The following is a 12,043-nucleotide window of genomic DNA, read 5'->3' on the forward strand; positions in this document are numbered from 1 at the left end:
GTGCGACCCCATAGACGGCAGCCTACCAGGCTCCCCCGTCCCTGGGATTCTCCAGGCAAGAACACTGGAGTGGGTTGCCATTTCCTTCTCCAATGCATGACAGTGAAAAGTGAAAGTGAAGTCGCTCAGTCATGTCTGACTCTTCATGACCCCATGGACTGCAGCCCACCAGGCTCCTCCATCCATGGGATTTTCCAGGCAAGAGTACTGGAGTGGGGTGCCATCGTCTTCTCCGTATTTGGGGACTACTGCTACTAATTTAACTGTCATCATAATAGCCCATACAGCGAATGACTCAAGAAAGCCCAGACTGAGCAACAGGGCTGGTGGGAGTGGCACCTGCCACTAGCACCACGGCTCTAGCTTCCTGTCCTCCCCAGTGTCACCAAGAGTTCCCTGTGCTTCCTGGAGGAAAGAACATTGGAATTCCAAAGTGAGACTGCCTAGACACCACACTTAAAAACCAAAGACAATACCTTATATGTTAAGAGTTCTTCATCACCCCACATTTGTAGGAAGCACTCAAAAGTTAAGTTACTGGTTTGCTCCAGTGGAGCTTCAACTTAATAGTTCAATGATGAAGCTCTGAAACTTTGTATCTTATGAAAATGCAAAACAACTGTATTTGTTAATGACAATTTCCCAATGTTGAGGCTGAAACTCCAATACTTTGGCCACCTGATGTAAAGAGCTGACTCATTTGAAAAGACCCTGATGCAGGGAAAGATTGAGGGCAGGAGGAAAAGGGGACAACGGAGGATGAGATGGTTGGATGGCATCACCGACTCGATGGACATGAGTTTGGGTATGCTCCCGGAGTTGGTGATGGACAGGGAGGCCTGGTGTGCTGTGGTTCATGGGGTCGCAAAGAGTCTGACACGACTGAGTGCTGAACTGAACTATCATGACATCAACAATACTAAATTCCTCCTGGCAAACATGTAGCAAGGCTGACTCTTTAGCCTATATAATCATTTCTCAAAAAGAAAGTTCTCTCATATTCAAAATAATATCAAAGCTGAGTTTAAAATAGTAGACCAGGAAGAAAAATACCTTCTTCTTGTTGGTAAAAGTCTCATGGTGTTTTTATGATGCAAATAAAAATCTGTCGGGAGTTCCCAGAGATGAGGTTTCCCTTCAGTGGGATGGAAAACTCCCAGGAAGAGATTAATGGAATCTTGTCTGTCAGCATCTAAAAAGCAAAAATACATAATTCAGGAACTCTATTACTCACATAAACAACCCAGGGGAATGCTTTCTTAGGAGGATTAAGGGTACATCTGGAATGTCATAGAACACACCTCTGAAAATAATAGCATTTATACTGTAAAAATCATACACAACATCTAAAACACCCACCAAGATTTTGAAAATTAAAATCTTATTTCAAAATGTTTCCTTTTTACTCTATACGTCTCATAACATAGAGGATAGTGAATGTAAACTGCTTCTTGAATTTTGAGAGATTCTTAAAAAGTCTTGAAGAACTGCCCTAATTACCTTAGTGATTGCATTTTTAGAATAAAAACATCCTCACCATTTGTGGGTTTACCTGAAACAAAGAACATCTTCACTTTATGGCAAAGACAGAAGAGAAGTCAGACAAATAAAGTGGCCCAATTCCTACCCATATTCTGTTGCACATCCTTGAACAAGTCAGTTTCCAAGTTTCTGCTTTTAATCCATGAAAAGATACTCCATTTCTTTAGCAGAGACAACCTTTACAACATTTGGTTTCCCCTACAGCTGCGTTTGATAATGAAGGCAGAGTGTGCACACGGAAAACAGCGTCACTCTAACCATTCAACCTCTCCAAAAGTACTTTTTCAAAACAGACTACAAACTAGTAAAACTGACCACACACACACACACACACACACACACACACACACACACACACACACGCTGTCTCTCCTCTTCTTTTTCTCAATTGTATTTTTGGTAAAAACGATAAGCACTGAAGTGGTCTCATGAGCCGTCCTTCCCGTCCTGCACAGCCCCCTCCCAAGCATCCTTCATTCTTTCCATTCTGGTCTCTGAGCCCTTGTATATTCAAGTTAGGGGCAGACATCCACAATATAAATAATAATCTCTTTCTGAAATTGAGCACAGAACCAAAAAGCCAACAGAAATGACTGCTTTTGAAACAGGATAACATCATCATAAAATCAATTTTCTTCCAACAGCTATAGTGAACACAGAAAAATCTGAAATTAGCAACACTGTTCTCATTGGGCTATTTGGTCGTTTTGGCAGAAGCAATAAATCAAATCTGGTACATTAAACATGGGTTCCAGGTATATATTTTGACAGGAAGCATTCCATTAAAACAGCACTCACCTTTTATGCTACAAGTAATATATGAAAGGGGTGTGTTTATATGATGAGTATACTTGGAGCCTTTTTTCCATTTGTTGAGAGAAAACATCAAGTATTAAATGATGAAGGCATTACCACCCCAATTTGCACCCTCTTAACACAATATGAAAGTAAACATACTGCTTTTATAGTAATTATATTCTTTATGATTCTTGGGTAGCCTTAATGGCACTTAATAATTCACACTATGCAGTACCTCAAAATATCTTAATTCTATCTAAAGAAGCTTTCCATTTTTCAGCCACATTTTCAAGGAGTTTCTTTTATCCCTAATTAAGCCTAATTAGTAGTTCCTTTAATTTTTAGCAAGTATGATAAAATGTAAGATTGAGAAACCTAACCAAATAATAGACATGCCTTCAAAGGATCATAATGGAGAGTTCTTGAATGTACTGCTGTTACATTAACTTAAAATGTATCTATGGTATTTATGGTCACTTACTAAGCTTGGATTTCTTTGGAAGGAATGATGCTAAAGCTGAAACTCCAGTACTTTGGCCACCTCATGCGAAGAGTTGACTCATTGGAAAAGACTCTGATGCTGGGAGGGATTGGGGGCAGGAGGAGAAGGGGACAACAGAGGATGAGATGGCTGGATGGCATCACTGCCTCGATGGACGTGAGTCTGAGTGAACTCCGGGAGTTGGTGATGGACAGGGAGGCCTGGCGTGCTGCGATTCATGGGGTCGCAAAGAGTCGGACACGACTGAGCGACTGAACTGAACTGAACTAAGCTTGGAATCTAAGGCCAGCCCTAATGAGCCTCAGGAACTTCTCCTGTCTACTTTTGACTGCAGATGAAGTTTTCGCCCTTTGGAAGACAGTAGTACTTTGGACTGAGACAAAAGCTTAAAATAGGTAGGTTCTCTGCAGTTGCAGATAACAAGAGGGCAAAATAACTACCTACTTTTATATTCAATTGTGCTTTAAAGGAAAAAGGAATATGCATCTTTCAAACTCCATCCAGATGGTTAATCACTAATGCACTGTATTTCAATAGGTCAGGCTTGAAGATAACAGTTCTTTTTAATTAGCCAAAAATGTTTATTTGGAAACTAGAGTATTTGTTGACCTAATATTAAATTAAGTCCATGATAAAGTGGCCTCTGAAATCAGTAATGGAATGGGATGCTATTCGATAAACAGTACTATTTAACCAGAGTGAGGAGCAGACAGTGAACTTGGACCACTGCCTCCTACTGTATGTTGAAATAAATACCAACTAAATGTCAGAAGGACAAAGATCAACACCCTAATAGAAAAACATGCAATTTTTAAACGAAACAAATAGATGATAAACATTCAAAAACTCAACTTTACTATTATTCAATAAATGATGCAAACTGAGAACAATGCAAACCATTTTCTACTTATTAAGCTGGCAAATACTTTCCAAAATGGGCACTCCTATACTCTGCTGAGAGAGAACTGATTGCTACATCCTTTCGTTAAGGCTACCTGGCTATATATATACATATATATGTCTTTAAAGATCCTGAAAATATGTATACTCTGACCTAATAAATATGGTGCTGAAATTTTCATAATATAAAAAACATTCAAAAAAGATGTTCGTTTAAAAGAAACATAAATGCACAATAAAAACAGGTAACCTCACTATGGTGCTTCTAAAGGACAGACTGCCACAAGGCTACCAAAAATTAAGTTGTAAAAGAGTATTTAGGGTCATAAAGATTACTCACATTATCTAAAAGGGCAAAAGCAGATATACATTACCTGTACAGTAACTAGAAGGATCATGTTCTGCTAAATATGAACAAGTTGCTACCTCTGAAAGGTGAGGATTGTATGATTTATTTGTGAGTTATTTTATACTTTTTATAATTAGCATATATTACCTTCATAACTACAAAAAAAAAAAATCCACCATTCATTCATCCAAGAGCCTACTATGTCTGTCCCACACTAGGTATATGGTCTATACATAACTGATTCTGGCTTTCATGGGGCTTACATTCCACAGTGGGAAGCAAAAATAATTCTCAAGTAAATAAGGTACAGGGTACTTTCAGAGGATGTTAGTTCTTTGAAAAAATAAGAGTGACATGAGAGTGATGAGAGAGAAGAGGGACACTTAGGTCGGGTGGTCAGGGAAGCAGGTGGAGGCTGCACAGTGTCCGGAACAGCACGAAGGTGGAGGGGGGAGCGGGGGGCTGGAGGGCAGGGGGCAAAGAAAGAGCAGGACTGGGGACAGTGAGGCAGACCACACAAGGCCTCGAAGGTCATGGCAAAGAGTCCAATCTTAAATGTGATGAGAAGCCCTGGAAGGGATTTCAGAGTGGGGAGTGATATGATCTAACTCTCGAAAGGATCACTGTGGCTGCTGTGAAGAGCAAGAACAGAAGAGGGGAGGCCAAGGAAGATAAGGAGAATAAAGAAATTAAGGATGATTCCTAGGATTCTGAACGGAACAATGGAAGCAGAGGTGAAAAAAGAAAAAAAGTAGAGAAACAAGTTTGGGGCAGAGTCAGTACTCTTGCCTGGAAAATCCTATGGCTGGAGGAGCCTGGTAGGCTGCAGTCCATGGGGTCGCTAAGAGTCGGACACGACTGAGTGATTTCACTTTGACTTTTCACTTTCATGCATTGGAGAAGGAAATGGCAACCCACTCCAGTATTCTTGCCTGGAGAATCCCAGGGACGGGGGAGCCTGGTGGGCTGCTGTCTATAGGGTCACACAGAGTCGGACACGACTGAAGCGACTTAGCAGCAGCAGCAGCAGCAGCAAGTCATTTCCTGCTGGAAATGATTAGTTTGAGATTCTTCTCAGATATCCGTGGTAGGGAGAAACTTGGCCTCATGACCTTCCCTCCATAGTTTCTCATGAATATTTCATCTTAGATGGCAAAAGCGACTTTGTAGATGTAACTGAAATGACTAATCAATGACATCAACATAGGAAAATTATCGTGTCTTACCTGGATCGGCCACTGGAATCATAAGAATCCTTTAAGGGCAGAAGAGGAAAGCAGACAGATTTTAGGCACAAGGGTTAATGCACCATTGCTGGCTTTGAAGATGGAGTGGACCACAAGCCAAGGAAGGTAAGCAGCCTCTCAAACCCGAGAATGAGCCCCAGCCAACAGCACACGGGGACAGCAGTCCGAGAACCACCTCGAGTTCTGCCAGCAACCTGAATGAGCCTGGAGGCCTCCAGATCAGAGCCCACATTCTGACTTCATTGCTCTCATTTGAACTGCAGCCAGGTGAGAGCCTAAGCAGAGAACACAGGTGAGTAATGCTATTCCCAGACTTCTGAACCACAAACACTGGGACATAATAAATGGGTGTTGTTTTAAGCCACTGAGTCTGTGATAATTGGTTATGGCACCTGTAGAAAACTAACACAATGTTCAGAAGGAAATGCCTGCAAGGTAGGCATTTAGATAAGTCTGGAGTCATGGAAGAGATATATATTTGAGTGTCAAACGTATGGTATTTAAAAGCTGGGTGAGATGCCCCTAAGGTAAAAGTGTAGAAAGAGAAGAGGAGAGTTTAGAAATAGGGCAGGACAAGTCACCAGCAAGACTGAGAGAGACAGCACAGAGGTGAGTTTCAAGAAAGAGTGCTCCATTGTGATACAAGCTGCCAAACAGCTGAGCAAGATGAACACAGAAAAGGGGCCCCTGGTTTGGCAGTGGGAGATTGGGGTGATTGTGATAAGCACGGGTTTGGGGGCATGACAGGGCAAAGGCTCAGTGAAGCAGGTGGAGAGAACAGGATATGAGAGAGGGAACAGGTGTACAGATAACGCTTCCAAGAGGTTTTGCTTCAGGAGAGCAGAGCTTTTGTTGGCAGTGGGTGTGGTTAAGAACAGAAGAAAAGATTAGATGGAAAACACAAGGTGTGCCTCCATGCTCATGGAAATGAGGCCGCAGAGGGGAGAAACTGACCACATACGGCAGTGAGCATGTAAGGACAGGGGTTCAGTCCCCGGGTCCGGAAGAACCCCGGGAGAAGGAAATAGCAACCCACTCCAGTACTCTTGCCTGGGAAATCTCATGGACAGAGGAGCCTGGTGGGCTACAGTCCGCAGGGTCATAGAGTTGGACATGACTGAGCAACTAAACACACACACACACATATATATGTATATATACGTGTGTATATGTATGTATATACAGCTGTTCTATTCTTAACTGTGCAGGTATCTTATATTTTTTTCCTTAAAATAGGATTTCAATTCAATAAGCTTCAGAAAAAAATATTCAGGTTTACCTACATATAAATATAAAAGAAAATTAGAACTTGACAAGGAATTACAATTATAAACTTCTTCCTAACATCCAAAGAGAATACCTAGGTACTTGTTCTTCTCTTATTGACGTCCTACAACTGCTTATGTAGCCAGTTATGAGAGAAACCAAAGGACATTTCTCAGAAAGAAAAGAAACCCCAGAACATGGTAATAGTATGTGAAAACTCAAAACAGTTTTTAAAATGAACCTGAAAGGGAGTCAGGTGGTTACCCACATAGTCTTCATCTGTCTATATGAACCAAGGATAAAATTCTTAACAACCTAATTTCAAGAACCTTCCTGTCTACCTCAGAGACATAACACGGAGAGACTGATTCACAAAGTCATCTTGAGTGCTTAAAGAAAATGGTTCTATTAATATATTACCATTATATAATATCCATTGTAATTTTAAAATAAGTTGTACACCCCAATGGCACCATGCTTCTCAAAATACAGAAGTCTGTTTTAGCCATATTATTCATAAAATAATTCCTTTCATAAGAGTTCCTCTTTCAGTTGTGCATAATTTTGCTTTACCTTTCCATCGTGTGCACGTTACTCATTTATGACCACCTTCTGTCTTTTAATTGTTCTCCTTTCATTTTTAATCATGTACAGCTACACATTCACTCTCTGTGCTCTAATCTTACTGAAAAACATGACTTGGTCCTTAAGTGTCAATCAGTTCAGTTGCTCAGTCGTGTCCGACTCTTTGCGACCCCAGGAATCACAGCATACCAGGCATCCCTGTCCATCACCAACTCCCGGAGTTCACTCAAACTCAAGTCCATCGAGTTGGTAATGCCATCCAGCCATCTCATCCTCTGTCGTCCCCTTCTCCTCCTGCCCCCAATCCCTCCCAGCATCAGAGTCTTTTCCAATGAGTCAGCTCTTCGCATGAGGTGGCCAAAGTATTGGAGTTTCAGCTTTAGCATCAGTCCTTCCAATGAATACCCAGGACTGATCTCCTTTAGGATGGACTGGTTGGATCATAATGACTCCCAATTCAGGAACAATCCTGAACAGGAAGTTTTAAACCTTGTTCAACACATACCCAGAGGTACATGTACTTGTTGGCACATGACTTACATAGCTGTTCAAGCTGAACTGTGTTCCCCACAAAAGGGATATTAAAAGTCTTAAGCCCCAGAACCTGTGAATATGACCCTATTTGCAAATCAAGTCCTTGCAGATGTAATCCTGTTAAGATACAGCCACACTGGAATGGGGCAGGCCCTGAATGCAGTATGACTGGTGTCTTCATAAGAAGAGACACACGCACACAGGGAGGAGAACACCACGGAGACACAACAGAGAGGAGAATGCCGTGTGACACCAGAGACAGAAATGAAAGCACCACAGTTTTAATTGCAAGCCAAGGATCAGCAGCAAACCATCAGAAGATAAGAAGCAAGTAAGGAACCTCCCCTGGAGCCTTCAGAGGGAACACAGCCCTGCTGACATTTGATTTCCAACTTAAAGCCTCCAAAGCTGTGAAACAGCACGTTTATGTTGTTTTAAGCCACCAAGCTTGCAGTGCTTTGTTACAGAAGTCCTAGAAAACCAGTACAATAATGAAGCATAGCCAGTGAGACTGCCTTTAGAGAGACTACACTAAAACCATTCTAATTTACAAAACCAAGTGAAACCACGTGTTATTTTTAGTGTTTTTAGCTATTTATAATAATCATTTGCAATAATGTTGTAGCCACTTGGAATACATCAATACATATTAATATCTTTATTGGGAACTACAGCAGTACGTGTAATAAAGGATGATGGGAATACTTCAATATTTTTGCTTTAGAAATCTAGAATTTAAACTTACGCCACTGACCTGAATTTCTAAATCTGACTTTCCTAACTCTTCATTTTTGTTCAGATTCATATACTTTGATTGTAAAGTTCCTAAATCCAGCTCAAGGAGTCATGCACACAGAGTAATATCCAAACACTCTAAAGGTCTATAGTGGCTTTGTGGTTTATGTTACGCATTGAGCTCACCAGCTGTATAAAGGCCATAATTCTCAGTGAATTTGAAAGACATGATTTGAGCAGTCTAAGAGCATTCCTGATAAGCCACATGTTATTAGGCTGATATACTTAGCCCTGTTGATTTCTGAATTCAGGGAAAAGGGGAAGCTGGGGAGGGCATAGGTAATGAATTAACTCATGCATTTATTAATTCAGTCCATAAACAGTTCATGTGCCATGAGCAAGGCAGCAGGGACACCATAGTGAACCAGTAGTAAATAAGATGCTCATGAGCTCTTGGGTCTCACGGTGGGGGATACAGGGACACACAACCCAACTAATAGCACAGTCAAGGATTTAAGTGCAGCTGTGCCAGGCGCTGCAAAGGTGCAGAATGCTCCAAGAACAAAAACGGGAGCACCTTCCTTGAGAAAGTGAAAGCAGAGTGAGCTCTCAAAAGCTCAGAAGCCTGCAGTCTTATGTTCCAATGTTCCAAGGGGCACAGCAAGAGCCTCTGGCAGAGGAAACCTAACCCAGTCAGGAAAGAGTGAGAAGGTCTGTGTGTCTGGAGAGCTGTGATGGGGGAAGGGGATGGCATGAATGACAGAATGGCAAGGTAGGCGGGGCCAGACCACACAGGACCTCTAGGTCTCTCCCGCACATCCCCCCACACCCACCAGGCTGCCAACCAGCTTCCAACCCCTCTGCAGTGTGGTAATGAGGATGGTCTTACTTGATCTCGACTCCAAAGTGACCCCCATGCTCCCCACTTCCTGCTGTTCGTGCTTTAGTGTGATAGATATCCTGTGTTGTGTAGTGAATTGTTTCTCTCTAAAAAGATATACTGAAGCCCTAAACCCCAATATCCATTAATGTAATCTTATTTGAAATTAGGGTCTTTTCAGACATAATCAAGTTATGTGTGCTCAGTTGCATTTGATTCTTTGTGACCCCACGGACTGTAGCCCACTAGGCTCCTCTGTCCATGGAATTTTCCAAGCAAAAATACTGGAGTGGGTTGCTATTTCCTTCTCCCAAGGATCTTCCTGACCCAGGAATCAAACCCAGGTCTCCTGCATTTCCTGCATTGGTAGGCGGATTCTTTACCATTATGCCACCTGGGAAGCCCAAATCAAGTTAAGATAATGCCATACTGAATTAGGGTAGACCCTAATCCAATAAGGGCTTTGCAGGTGGCACTAGTGGTAAAGAATGGGCCTGCCAATGCCGGAGACGTAAGAGACACAGGTTTGATCCCTGGGTCAAGGATCCCCTGGAGAAGGAAATGGCAACCCACCCCAGTATTCTTGCCTGGAAAATCCCATGGACAGAGGAGGCTGGCGGGCTACACCCCATGTTGCAAAGAGTCAGACACAGCTGAAGTGACTGAGTGTGCATGCACACTAACCCAGTATGACTGGTGTCCTTACAGGAAGAGGGAAACTTGACACAGACCTAGACGCACAGAGGAAGACCATGCGACAATGGAAGCAAGACAGCTGCAAGCCCAGGAACACTGAGGACTGCTGGCAAAATATCAGAAGCTGGGAAGAGGCATTCTCCTCTGTGGACTTCACAGGGAACTTGGTTGTCTCTGCTGACAACTTGACACTGAACTACCTCTGAACTGTGAGATAAGTTTCTGTTGTTCTACGTCACCTAGTTCTTAGTATTTTGTTGCAGCAGCCTTAGGAAACTGTCACAGATTTTGCTCATGTGTGGGTGGGACCACAATTTGCTTCTGAGCAATGGTATATGGCAAAGTGATGTCATGTCACCCCATGATTACATTATGGTATATAAGACTGTTTTGCCAGAAGACTCATTCTAGAGACCCTTTCCCATGCCAGTGATGAAGATGCAAGCTGCCATGATCCCTACAAGGAACAAGTCCACAAGGAACTGAATTCCCCCAACAAGCACATGAGCAGGGAAGCAGATCCTCCCCGAATCAGGCCTCCGGATGAGACCACATCTGACTGACATCTCCACTACAGCTTGGCGAGACCCTCTGCAGAGGACCTGGCTAAACTAGGCCTGGAATTCTGACCCACAGAAATCGTGAGATATGAATATATGTTGCTTTAAGCTCTCAATTTTTCAGTAATTTGTTAGATAGCACAGGAAATGAATATGCCTGCACAGAAGTATAGCGAATCGCCTTTGCATCCTCTCTGGGCACAGAAAAGGCTGAAGGCTGACTCTTTTGTGGATGGTTTCATGTACTCTCCTGAGGTTCCCAGCGCTGGAGACACCTGCAGTTCCCTTGGTGTGAGCACAGGCTTCTCACATAAGGCATTTTCCTGCTACTCCTTCCTTGGGAAGCCAGTGATCAATCACCTCCTGGTTCCCGCTGCTATGGTCCCTCTGGCCAGGACCTAGGCCAATGCCATGCCAGCACCCTCCCCCATGGGGCCTACCTCTGGTCACCTGGTAGGCCTAATGATCCTTTGGCCTCACCAACTCTAGGAGGGGAGGCCATTCCCAACATGGCAACCCGCTCCTCAGCCCGTCCCTCTGCTTCAGCTTTGCTACACAGCTGCCCGAAGCCAACAGCTCCACGGGGTCCCTCCAACGAGAGAACAGTACATTAAGCCTGCCCGGAATCCAGTTCTCTCCAGGCTGGAGGTAAAGGAGCAGGGGTTGGGGACAGTCACTGCGTAGCAAAAATTCAAAGAATCTCTTTGCTGATTTCTCTTCTCTACATTTTGTAAATGTTTTTGTCTTTAATCTAGTTTAAGAGTCCAAGACTCACAAAATCAACTTGAGCTCTTCCTTTAAAAATTCTGTGCACGGGACCTGTCTCACAGTCACTTTGGTGGGTGACATCAGAATGGAGGCAGAAAAAGTGCCCTTTTAACCATCTGTTGCTGTTAGTACTCCCAAGTCATAAAACGAGAAAAGACTAAAATTTAGTGCTAATGTTACTTCTCATTTCTAGCTGACATTTAAAAGATACAGTGATATTCACATTCTTAGACAACTGTTAAAATGATGAACTCTATTTAAAAATAATTACTCAATACTCTTAAATTGATCTATGTATTTCCAGGGCTTCCCTGGTGGCTGAGCTGGTAAAGAATTTGCGTGCAATGCAGGACACCTGGATTCGATCCCTGGGTTGGGAAGATCCCATGGAGAAGGAAAAGGCTACCCACTCCAGTATTCTGGCCTAGAGAATTCCATGGGCTGTATGGTCCATGGGGTCACAAAGAATCAGACACGACAGAGTGACTTTCACTTTCACTTTCATTACAAGCAGAAACTAGGAATGAGGCAGAAGCCAAGGAATCACAGTACTGTGAGGTATACAAAAGCTCCAGTTATGGGTGGCCAAAGTGCCCTTCTTAAAATACAAAGTTTATTCATTCATTTACTGCATATTTACTGAGCACCTCCTAAGCGACAGATTCTGTTTTATTTAAACTT

General features: G+C 42.8%; 1 protein-coding gene across 4 annotated transcripts in view; it reads right to left on the bottom strand.

The window, feature by feature from the left end:
- The window catches only part of FIG4 (FIG4 phosphoinositide 5-phosphatase), a 169,676-nt gene that overhangs the window by 70,751 nt on the left and 86,882 nt on the right, over positions 1 to 12,043 (bottom strand). For all 4 annotated transcript variants that reach the window (XM_055535228.1, XM_055535229.1, XM_055535227.1 and 1 more), the window contains one exon: positions 1,054 to 1,192. In XM_055535228.1, the coding sequence (XP_055391203.1) occupies positions 1,054 to 1,192 (139 nt within the window). The remainder of the gene's footprint in view (positions 1 to 1,053; positions 1,193 to 12,043) is intronic.

The sequence above is a fragment of the Bubalus kerabau genome, chromosome 9, assembly GCF_029407905.1.
Source record: "Bubalus kerabau isolate K-KA32 ecotype Philippines breed swamp buffalo chromosome 9, PCC_UOA_SB_1v2, whole genome shotgun sequence".
Classification (NCBI taxonomy): domain Eukaryota; kingdom Metazoa; phylum Chordata; class Mammalia; order Artiodactyla; family Bovidae; genus Bubalus; species Bubalus kerabau.